The sequence below is a fragment of the Neovison vison genome, chromosome 5 (assembly GCF_020171115.1).
Source record: "Neovison vison isolate M4711 chromosome 5, ASM_NN_V1, whole genome shotgun sequence".
NCBI lineage: Eukaryota > Metazoa > Chordata > Mammalia > Carnivora > Mustelidae > Neogale > Neogale vison.
In genome coordinates, this window is record NC_058095.1 from 83,466,565 (window position 1) to 83,478,762 (window position 12,198).

A 12,198-nucleotide genomic window follows, 5' to 3' on the forward strand; every position below is an offset into this window, starting at 1 on the left:
TTACATTTGAATTTAGAAAATCATTTGTAATTTTTGTAAAAATGGCTAAATTAGTGACCAAATGGACATTATTATCATATAGTGACAGAGTGGTTAAATAAGTGATCAAAGTTTGATGAATGTTCGGGTGGAGACTAAGAAGATTTTTTTAAAAAGAAGAAAAATGGTTAGATTTAGTTAACCAAGGAGAGTCATCACAGTATCTGATCAGTAATTTGTTGCACATCATTCTGAGGAAAATCGTTGTTTTGAGGCAAAATTGTGAGTCTGGTACATAGTCATATACATGATACATAATTGGATATGTATTGTTGATATCCAGTGTGTAGTTGTATCAGTTTCTATTGTTCTATAATAAGCTGTCCCAAAACATAGTGGCTTAAAATAACCGTGTATTAGCTCATATTCTACCTGAAAATGCTGGGTTCACTTGGATGGTCCTTCTGCTGGTCTGGCCTGGGGTCACTCATCCTGCTGCCATATTCTGAGGCTTGACTGAGGCTGCATGGTACCAGTGCCTCCCTCACGTCAACAGCTGAGCTGCTGACCAGCAACTCATTCCTCCTCCTCCTTCTCTGGCAGGGGAGCCCAGACTTCTTACATGGGATAGGGTCCATAGGAGGAGACCCCAGGGCACTCGGGTACTTATCAGGCTCCTGTGTGCACTGAATTTGTTGTTATTCTATTTGGGCAAAGCAAACATGGAAGAGAACCATATAAGGGCCTGAATACTGGGAGGTGTGACTCTTTTGGGACCTTTATTTTAAAAGTCTGTCACTGCCTGCATTCAGTGCATCCTTTCCATATGCAAGTGATTACCACTCCAAGGACGCTCATAGTCTCAACACTCACAGCAGCAGGTCTAAATAGAGATGGGTCTTTCTCAGACACAGGGCCTCTTGATCCAAAGGTCTGGGAACAGAAAAACATGCCATCTCCTCCATAGACTTAACATCCTGTGGTGCAAAAAGAACAGGGTAACTGTAATAGATACTCTTGTTCAAAGGGGGTAAGATGGAGGTACCTAGCAGACACTGGTTCTGAATGGGTCAGAAATCTAAGTACATGGGGCCAGTGCCCCCTAAAGTAGGAAAAGGGAATATTCCTCAGGACCCAGCTTTGATCCTTGGGAGTGGTACGCCCAATCCTTTGGGCTCTGTTGCTCTTGGCTCTGCTTTCAGAGGGCACCTTCCTTTTACAAAAATAAATAACCAATACTTGTAGCTGATTAACTTTCTTAGCTTGCTTTCTTCCCAGAAAAATTGGGGACCCACAGGTCTTCTTTCATTTTGGACTGTGTCTCTTTAATCCAAGCTGGCAACACTTAAGCTGGTTCAGTTCCCTTAAAAACTTGGCAGGTTTTCTATAAATCTTATTGGGGGTGCCCCAAAAGCCACATCCACAGTTCTTTTCAAGGCAGACCCCTTTCCACTTAGGTGTACAAGGCTTTTGTGGAATAGAGCCCCAAAGATACTTGGAAGCTTTTTTCTACCTGAGAGAGAAGGTCAGCTTTGCTACTCACTACCTTAAATCCTTCTGAGAGGGTTCCAAAGGGTATTAGCCACACCCTTGATGTGATCTCTACCCTGCAACCAGTTCTTACTCTGAGACTCTTGCTGCTAAGAGAAACTAGAGATATGAAATAATTTTATTGTCCAGCCCAAACTAGAGATATGAAATAATTTTATTGTCCAGCCTATATTTCTTCTAAATTCAAGTTGGAAAATCTGAACAGTTCTCTCTTAAGCTTCTTTCTCTTTGTGTACTTTATCATGCCCAGTTAAAATAAGTTAATTGGCACTTTAAACCTCCTGCCTGGAGACCTCCTTGGCCACATGCACACATTTACTAAGTACACTTTCTAACTTCCAAGTCAGTGTAGATGCCAGTTTTCCCAGTTGTTTCATGACTGTAAAATATGACTTGCAGTCTACTCAGCCTCTGGTAGCAATTCCTTACTGCCTCTCCAGCCTCCAATAATGTGGTTCTAATGCTTCTCTAAATTTTGCCTGTTGCCTAGTCCAAAAGATAAGGTTATATGTTTTAGTTTTTATGACAACAGCACCCCACTTTTAGGTATCATTTTTTATATCAAATACATGAATGTTCATAACAGCATTATTCATAGCAAACAAAAGTGGGTGGGCACAACCCAAGGTGTCCATCAACAATGAATGCATAGACAAAATGTGGCCTATCCATACAATGAGATGTTATTGAGCTGCATACAGGGATGAAGCATTGATGCATAATACAACATGGATGAACCTCGAAAACATTATGCTAGGTGAAGGAAGCCAGACGTAAAAAGCCACCTATTATATGATTGTATTTATTATGAAATGTCCAGAATAGGCAAATCCATGGAGATGGAAAGCAGGTAAGTGGCTTCCAGGGGCCAGCGTGGGAGGGGGAATGGGGAATGATTGCTAAGGGGTACAGGATATCTTGGGAGGGGGTGTAAAAATATTCTGAAAATATTGGTGATGGTGGTGTAACTTCTTGCGAATATATTAAAAACCACAGAAGTGTACATTTTTAGAAATGTGAATTGTATCTCAGTTTTTTAAAAGCTCACTAAGGGAAGCGTCACTGTGAGTGTTTAGGGAGAAGGGATCTGGGAACCAGAAATTACACAATGATGGAGGAGCTATGGAGGTGAAGGTGCAGAAGGAGAGTCAGAGGATCTGAACAGGGATCACCAATCAGTGAGTTAGTGGCCAAGCATGTCCAGCAGCCACCGAAAGGGGGCCTTCATGGAAAGCCCTATGGAAAGCAATTGCCTCTGCACTATTGCCTCCTCTTTGGGTCCAGAGCCAAGCCCCGTCAGGTATCTGGGTGACTGTGGTCAGCTGGAACAGCACAGTTGGGAAGAAGAGCGGGATGTGGAGTCAAATGAGGAATGAGGACAGGCTGGAACACATAGGCATTTCTGCAACAATCCTGCCACTGATGACCAGAAAAAGACCTTCAGAGAGTAAAAGCTGCTGCTTCATGGCTGCATTCCATGTGTCCTACGTGTTTCTTACAGCCAACTCTAGAAAAGAACCATGGGGGAAGGGGATACTAGGATTCTAGGAAGTCTGGTTCCTACCATAAGCAAGCGGACATAGCACAAATGCTGTACTATTAAGAATTGAAAGGTCCATGCAGCTTAAGTGAATGAAGGCAAGGTCCTGATGGAACACTTGGCAGAGGAGACGGAGAGAAGACAATTTATTGCTAGAAATGCAAATCCTAGTACGTGATGGCAATCAATTTGAGGTGCAGAAAGGAGAATGATGCCTTTTTACCTATTTCAGTGGTGTAGGTTTGGGAAACATAGTATTGCAGTTGCGATTTGAAATTTAGGCATTCAGACTGGAGCCACTGGAGCCACTCACATGTAATTAGTGTTGTTATTCAAACCACGAGTCTCTGAAGAATTCAGTCCTAAGAAACTTGGGTAGTTGAAGGAGCTTACTGATTAAAAATCTTTTGTAGAATAAGCCTATCAAGACCAAGATATGTAAAATATTTATCATATTCATAATCTCAGAAAATCTGTTTATCGTGTCTGTAATCCAGAACATAGAGAAAATATATTTGATAAACTCCAAATATTTTGTGTATGTTTTGTACTTTATTTAGGAAAATGAATTTTCACAAGCCAGCAGCTATGCAGATTTAGCTGTGAACTCTGATAGATATAATCCCTCAGCTCTCACTAATAAAGGGAATACAGTTTTTGCAAATGGTGATTATGAGAAGGCAGCTGAATTCTATAAAGAGGCTCTAAGAAATGATTCTTCTTGTACTGAAGCACTTTACAATATTGGTAAGTTAAACAGTCAAAATTGCTTTCTTTGGTTTTCTCCTTTATAATTTTTTTTTCTCTCTTTTCTTTTCTTTTTTTTTTTCTCTCTCTCTTTTCTTAAGTTGGCTTAAAGAACTCCAGTTCATTAGAGGGAAAATTTGACTTCCTTGTAACAAAAAATTGAAAAGGATATTCTTGGATTGTAGATTATTTTTAATGAAACTAATAATTCCAAAAATTATGCACATGTAAAATTTGGATAAATGTTGTCTCTTATCCTCTAAAAAGACTTTTCCAATTTATGTACCACCATAGTGTATGAGACTGATTTCCCAAATTCATGTTAATACTGGATATTTAACTTTTGCCAAACTGATAGGTGGGAAAAAACCTTTTTCTCCTTTTTAAATATGATCAGTTTCAAACAAAGAAATTTTACAGAAAAATAAACACTCATGTCCCTACCACTATACTTAATGCATTTTAAAATTTTGTCATATTCACATCACGTATTGTTTTTAAACAAAATGTTATAAGACCTAGAGGCGTACCATCATCTTATTCCCTTCCCTGCTTGTCAGAGGTCACCTGACATGGGTATCACTTCTTTCTGTTCATGAGTTTGTAGTGGGGCAAACACAATGATGCAATACTGTGTCTTATCTCTTGGGATATTAATGAAGTTTCTTTTGAAGTGTTCTTCTCCCTGCATAGGTATGTTTTTGCTTTTTTTGGTTTGCTTGTTTGTTTTATCCACTATATTTCATGTCACGAACTCTCCTCAGCTGTCTGATGATCTTGGCCGGTCTTCTTGCATTTAGAAGTTTGCAGCTAAAGCTGAGTGGGATCTCTGAGGCCACAAGCGAAATTGATGTACTGGCACCCTGCCACAGGGCCATCTGTCTGATCTGTGTAGTTGGGGAGCTGCCTGTTGGCCAGTTGGATTCTTCCTCCCCCAGAAGAGTCTTTAATCTCCTGCCAGAGGGAAAAAGAAGACCTGGCTGGGTTGGAGAGGAGGCAGGGAGGAACTGGCCATTTTAGACAGAGTCAAGGAGAGTTTAAAGTCATATTATTAAGGAAGGGAGGGTGTGACCATGTGGGTAAGTGGGAAAAGAGCATTACTGGCCAAGGAAAGTGAATAGTAAAAGCCTTAATGCAGGAGATTTCTTGCCTAGGTATATATTATTCTCTTTATAAGTTTTTGCTTCACTTTTTAACTTTGTAATTTCTTTTGTCAAACAATTTTTCTAGTCAAATTTTGCTTTTTGAAAATGTGTGGCTTCCTCTGTTTGTTGCTCTTCCCCAAGATGATAAAATCATTTTCCTGTATTTTCTTTTCATATTTCTACATCCTTGTTTTTCTTTTTAGTTTTAAAATAAGTTTCGAATGTATTCAAAATAGGAACCTACATTTTTTTGTTTCATGTGTAGTCAGTTGTCCTGGCACCTTTTGTTACTAGTCCCTTAGTCCCCACAGATTTTAAATTCTGTAACTGAGTCAGTTTCTAAACTCTGTATTCTGCTGATGTCTCTCTCTATTCCTGGTCCCCCTTAAACACTTTACAATCATTAAAGCATTATAGTGTGTTTTGGTTTCTGACAAATGTTAGTGGAAATCTCCTTCCCCACCTTGTTCTTTTTTAAGAGAAATCTATTCATCTTTATTTTCTCTTCTGGATGAATATTACATATATATGGATTTATTTTGTGACTTTGAGAAAATGTCTACCAATAATGCTTATAGCTTTTTTCTCTCTTCTTTCTAAGGCCTTACCTATAAGAAGCTAAATCGGCTTGATGAGGCTTTGGATTGTTTCCTGAAACTTCACGCAATCCTGAGAAACAGTGCCCAAGTTCTTTACCAGATAGCAAATGTGTATCTTATATGAAAAACTTAAGAACAGTTGTTAATTCATTTGGTGACTGAGTACCAATCATTAACTAACCTTAGCCAATTAAATAATTGATGAGGATAATATTTTAAAACCTATCAGATTAATATGTGATAAAAATATTTGAGTGGTCCTGTTTTGTTTTCTTTTTTTAAAATTTCCAATTAGTTAACACTAGTGTTAATAACACAAGTGTTAAATTAGTTCCAGAGGTATGGCTTAGTGAGTTAATGATTCTGTACATTACTCAGTGCTCATGATGAGAAGTGCCCTCTTTAATTCCCATCACCTATTTCATCCACTCCCCCTACCCACCTGCCCTCTGGTAGCCATCTGTTTGTTTTCTATAGTTATGAGTCTGTTTTCTGGGTGATCCTATTTTAAAAGATCACTTGCTATAAAAGGAATTACTTAAAGGTTAAAACTACTGTTTCTTAATTTTTGGAAATAATAATCGAAATCATTGAGTATAACATGTTTAATACATATAAACTATTCATTGGCTGTAGATGAGATACTTTAGAATGCATTAACTCTGAGTCTTATAGGGTATTTTTGAAGAAGTAACTTACTATTTAAAAGGAAAATATTGTTAGTTACTTATTAGTACTATTAATTGAATTTCGATTGAATTTGGTTGTCTTAATTATTTTAGTTGACGTATAATGACTATAACTCTTCAAAGGCTTTTACCCTACAAAATTAGCCAGTAGTTTATTTGAATTCAATCATTCGTTCCCTTCATTCAATAGCCACTTATTGACTCTGTGCTGTATGTGCCAGTATTATGTTTAGAACTCTGGGGAATGTAAATAGAAAACATTCCTCCTATATCAATTTCTCCTACAACTCCTGGCCTTCTTTAGTTTGGGTTTTTTTTTTTCCCCCTTGCCTTTGGTTGAAAAAGCAGAAATTTGTTAATATTTTTAGTGCCTTCGACAGTACTTGAAAAACATTTTAATTTCTCTATTTTAAAAATAATAAGCCTTCACAACAATATTTGGAAAGGGTTAAAATATTTTTTTTAAGATTTTATTTATTGAGAGAGAGAGTACTTGCATGAATTGGGGGAAGAGCATAGGGAGAGGGAGAGAGAAACTCAAGCAGACTCTGCACTCAACACAGAATGCATCATAAGAGTCAGTGTCCCCACCCAGAGATCATGACCTGAGCCGAAACCAAGAGTCGATTACTTAATTGACCATGCAATCTGGGTGTTCCAGGAAAGGTTAAAATCTCTCTTTTTAAAAAAAAGATTCTATTTATTTATCTTCAGAGAGGGGTTTGGGCAGAGGAAGAGAGAGAGAAGCATACTCCCTGTTGAGTGAGAAGCTCGACATGGGGCTTGATCCTGCGACCCTGAGATCATGACCTGAGCCAAAATCAAGAGGTGGTTGCCTGAGTGAGCTACCCAGGTACCCCAAGTTTAAAATCTTACATAGGTGTTTAAGATAGCATTATCTTGATATAAATTTTATGGAAATATATTAGGAAAAAGCATGTTATAAGGTATACCATTAATAATTTTTAATACTATCTGCTCTACTTTTGTTAAAGTACGTAAAACATTTTTTAATGAAAAAATTATTTTTAGAGCAGTTGGTTTCATGTTTATTCCTTTTAGCTTTTTTGTTTTGTCCATATGATCTCTCTGAAACTGCCACTATCATGATCTTTTACTGCCCAGTTAAGGATCAGTTTGGATTCAGTTAAGCAATTGATATGTGTAAGGCTGTTTGAATACATTTTCTTGGTTTTATGTTTCTCTTATGATAACACATTTGTTATCATTAAAAATAAGGTATTTGGGGCACCTGGGTAGCTGAGTTGGTTAAGCGTCTGCCTTTGGCTTATGTCATGATCTCAGGGTCCTGGGATTGAGCACCATGTTAGGTTCCCAACTCAATGGGAAGTCTGCTTCTTCCTCTCCCTCTGCCTCTTCCCCTGCTCGTTCTCTCTCTCTGTCTCTCTTTCCCTCTCAAATAAATAAAATCTTAAAAAAAAAAACCCAGAAGATTCTTCTTTTTAAGTAAAATTTTGGGTTGGAACATTTTCATTTCACTAAGACAGTTAATATAAAGGGGCACCTGGGTGGCTCAGTGGGTTAAGCCGCTGCCTTCGGCTCAGGTCATGATCTCAGGGTCATGGGATCGAGTCCCGCATCGGGCTCTCTGCTCAGCAGGGGGCCTGCTTCCCTCTCTCTCTCTCTCTCTCTGCCTGCCTCTCCACCTACTTGTGATTTCTCTCTGTCAAATAAATAAATAAAATCTTTTAAAAAAAAAAGACAGTTAATATAAAAATAGTCAATAAGTATTGGTGGGAATAAATTATTTCAGTGTATGCAGAGGATTTACTAGGCACAAAAACTCAAAAAAAAGAAATTCCTATTTGGGGTTTATAATCTAATTAGGGAAAACTCACAGGGAAACTCTTCCCTTGATATGTTAGACATACTAAGAGAGGTAGAATGATTTTAACACAACTTGCAGGCATTTTTATTAAGGACAAATTTTAGATAGTGCTTTGGATAAAAGAGTAAACTGTTAATTCTGCTAGAGATTTGGGAGTTGATTTTAGTCGATAGTAATGAAGCAAAAGGAAAAACAAAAAGGTATATATGAACATGAGTGTACAGTGCTCCATTTTTCATCCCCATCCTTGAAGAAATTCAGAGTTACCAGTATGAAATAGCACATTACTATAGGCTAAGAAATATGTTTATCATAATGTTGTTTTTAGGTTTCCTTATTGATCAATGAATTTAGAAAAATTGTATTATCCTTAACTAAAATTTTCCAAGATATGAATTAATGGAAGATCCCAATCAAGCTATTGAATGGTTAATGCAGCTGATCAGTGTTGTTCCAACCGACTCTAGAGCTTTGTCTAAACTAGGAGAATTATATGATAGTGAAGGGGATAAATCCCAAGCATTTCAATATTACTATGAGGTAGGTATAATCTTACTTTCCTTCTACTTCTTAGCTTTTTACAAATTGTTATAAAACAGTCAGCAGTCCTTTTCATCTTTAAAATTTAGAAGTGCTTTTCCATATAAAGAATCATGTCATCTGCGAAGAGAGAGAGTTTGACTTCTTCATTGCCAATTTGGATACCTTTTATTTCTCTCTGTTGTCTGATTGCTGTTGCTAGGACTTCTAATACTATGTTGAACAAGAGTGGTGAAAGTGGGCATCCTTGTCTTGTTCCTGATCTCAATGGGAAGGCTGCAAGCTTTTTCCCACTGAGGATGATATTTGCTGTGGGTCTTTCATAGATAGATTTGATGAGGTTCAGGAATGTTCCCTCTATCCCTATACTTTGAAGCGTTTTAATCAGGAACGGATGTTGGATTTTGTCAAATGCTTTTTCTGCATCAATTGAGAGGACCATGTGGTTCTTCTCTCTTCTCATATTAATTTGTTGTATCACATTGATTGATTTACGAATGTTGAACCATCCTTGTAGCCCAGGGATGAATCCCACCTGATCATGATGGATAATCTTTTTAATGTGTTGTTGGATCCTGTTGGCTAGGATCTTGCTTGCCAGTTTAAAAGGAAGAGTGATTTAAAATAAAATAAAGCACTTGTGGAATATAAATTTAGCTCTTTATTAATTTAATAAGAAAATTAAAGGTAAAAATTGTTCCCTTGAAGCATTATTTTCATCTCTTTTTTAATTCTATTACTTATTTGACTCAGATCATCTATCAGTACATCAAAAAGCTATTGATAGGTAATTTAAAAATATATCAAACAAATGTTAAGTTTTATAAATCTTGTAGTTTCAAAACTTAGAAAATACTTATGACAGACAGCTCATACTTTTTTACTAAGAAACTTCACATTGGATAAATTAATCCATTTAGTAGGTAAAATGTTGAGATGTAAATTATACGTTGTCACTGATGTTGTATTCTCACATTCCATTTTTTTTTCCAGTCATACAGGTATTTCCCTTCTAACATTGAAGTCATTGAGTGGCTTGGAGCCTATTACATTGACACCCAGTTTTGTGAAAAAGCCATTCAATACTTTGAAAGAGCTTCTCTTATACAGTAAGTAACTATACTGATTTCATGTTTACTAAAATGCCTTCTATTGGGATTTGATTTTATCCCTAAAATTAGAATCTGATAAACATATTATAAATATTATATGAGCAAATATTAATGAACATATTATTTCCATTTTGTTGAATGATATTCCATTTTACTTGGTCTTTATTATGATAAGTATATTATTCCTTTATGCAAAAATTTTAAAAAATACTTCCTTAAGGTCCTTTTCATTATGTATTTTTTTATTCATACTCAGCAAGTAAGTATTATTTCATTATCAATTAAAAAATAATTGACTTGGTCCTAAGACAAGGTTTCATTTCTGAAAGAGTCCTAATAGAAGTAAGTTGTGCTGGTTTCAACGTGTAATCAATTTACATTGTATACTAAAAATTTAAAAGCTGTCTTTAAGTTCATATCCCAATGTTTTGTACATACCTGATTCAAAAATAATTGAAAAATTCTGGTCTGTTTTGTTTTTGGCCAAATTGAATTTTAGCATTAAATGTGACTTTGAATCATTTGAATGATAAAGAAATGGTTAATAATTTGATTGATATCTGTGTGGGGTTTGTGTTAGGAATTTTTGGGTTTTTTAAATTAATTTTTTAAATTTAAATTTAGTTAATTAACATATAATGTATTACTGGTTTCAGAGGTAGAGTTCACTGATTCATCAGTCTTATATAACACCCAGTTCTCATTAATCACAAGCCCTCCTTAATGTCCATCACCCTCATGTTACCCCATGCCCTCACCTCCTCCCCTCAAGCAGCCCTCAGTTTGTTTCCTATGATTAAAAGTCTGTTATGGTTTGTCTCCCTCTCTGACTTCATATTGTTTTATTTTTTCCTCTCTTCTGCTATGATCCCCTGTTTTGTTTCTTAAATTCCTCATACCAGTGAGATCATATGATAATTGTTTTTCTCTGATTGGCTTATTTCACTTAGCATGATACATTGTAGTTCTATCCATGTCGCTGTAAATGGCATGATCTCATTTTTTTGATGACTGAGTATTATTCATATATATATATATGTATATGTATATATATGCCACACCTCCTTTATCCATTCATCTGTCAATGGACACCTGAGCTCTTTTCATAGTTTGGCTGTTGTGGACATTGCTGCTATGAACATTGCGGTGCAGGTGCCCCTTTGGATCACTACATTTGTATCTTTGGGGTAAATACCAGTAGTGCAATTGATAGATCATAGGGTAGCTCTGTTTTCAACTTTTTGAGGAAACTTCAGACTGTTTTCCAGAATGCTTGCACCAGCATTCCCACCAACAGTGTAAGAGAGCTCCCCTTTCTCCACATCCTCCCCAATATTTGTTGTTCCCTGTCTTGTTAATTTTAGCCATTCTTACTGGTATGAGGTGGGATCTCATTGTGGTTTTAATTTGTATTTTCCTGATCCAGGTGATGTTGAGCATTTTTCATGTGTCTGTTAGTCATTTGAATGTCTTTTTTGAAGAAATGTCTGTTCATGTCTTCTGCCATTTCTTGGCTGGGTTTTTGTTTTTTGGGTGTTGAGTTTGATAAGTTCTTTATAGATTATGGATACCAGTCCTCTATCTGATATGCCATTTGCAAATATCTTCTCCCATTCCACAGGTTGCCTTTTAGTTTTGTTAACTGTTTCCTTTGCTGTGCAAAAGCTTTTTGTCCTGATGAAGTCCCAATAGTTCATTTGTTTTTTGTTTCTTTAACCTTTGGAGACGTGTCTAGCAAGAAATTGCTACAGCCCAGGTCAGAGAGTTTCTGCCTGTGTTCTCCTCTAGGAATTTGATGGATTCCTATCTCACATTTAGGTCTTTTTCCATTTTGAGTCTATTTTTGTGTGTGGTGTAAGGAAATGGTCCGGTTTCATTCTTCTGCATGTGGCTGTCCAATTTTCCCGACACCATTTGTTGAAGAGACTGTCTTTTCCATTGGACATTCTTTCCTGCTTTGTCAAAGATTAGTTTCCTGCTTTATCAAAAATAGAGTTGAGGGTCTGTTTCTGGGCTCTCTATTCTGTTCCGTTGATCTATGTGTCTGTTTTTATGCCAGTACCATATTTTCTTGATGACTACAGCTTTGTAATAGAGCTTGAAGTCTGGCATTGTGATACCACCAGCTTTGGTTTTCTTTTTCCACATTCCTCTGGCTATTTGAGTCTTTTCTGGTTCCGTACAAATTTTAGGGTTATTTGTTCCAACTCTGTGAAAAAAAGTTGATGGTATTTTGATAGGGATTGCACTGAATATGTAGATTGCTCTAGGTATCATAAACATTTTAACAATATTTGTTCTCCCATTCATGAACATGGAACATTTTTACATTTCTTTGTGTTTCCTCAATTTCTTTCATGAGTGTTCTATAGTTTTCTGAGTAAAGATCCTTTGCCTCCTTGGTTAGGTTTATTCTCACATATCTTTTAGTTTTGGGGGCAATTGTA

General features: G+C 36.6%; 1 protein-coding gene across 4 annotated transcripts in view; it reads left to right on the top strand.

Moving 5' to 3' along the window:
* The window catches only part of IFT88 (intraflagellar transport 88), a 155,175-nt gene that overhangs the window by 75,666 nt on the left and 67,311 nt on the right, over positions 1 to 12,198 (top strand). For all 4 annotated transcript variants that reach the window (XM_044249390.1, XM_044249391.1, XM_044249392.1 and 1 more), the window contains 4 exons: positions 3,631 to 3,817; positions 5,564 to 5,672; positions 8,489 to 8,639; positions 9,633 to 9,748. In XM_044249390.1, the coding sequence (XP_044105325.1) occupies positions 3,631 to 3,817; positions 5,564 to 5,672; positions 8,489 to 8,639; positions 9,633 to 9,748 (563 nt within the window). The remainder of the gene's footprint in view (positions 1 to 3,630; positions 3,818 to 5,563; positions 5,673 to 8,488; positions 8,640 to 9,632; positions 9,749 to 12,198) is intronic.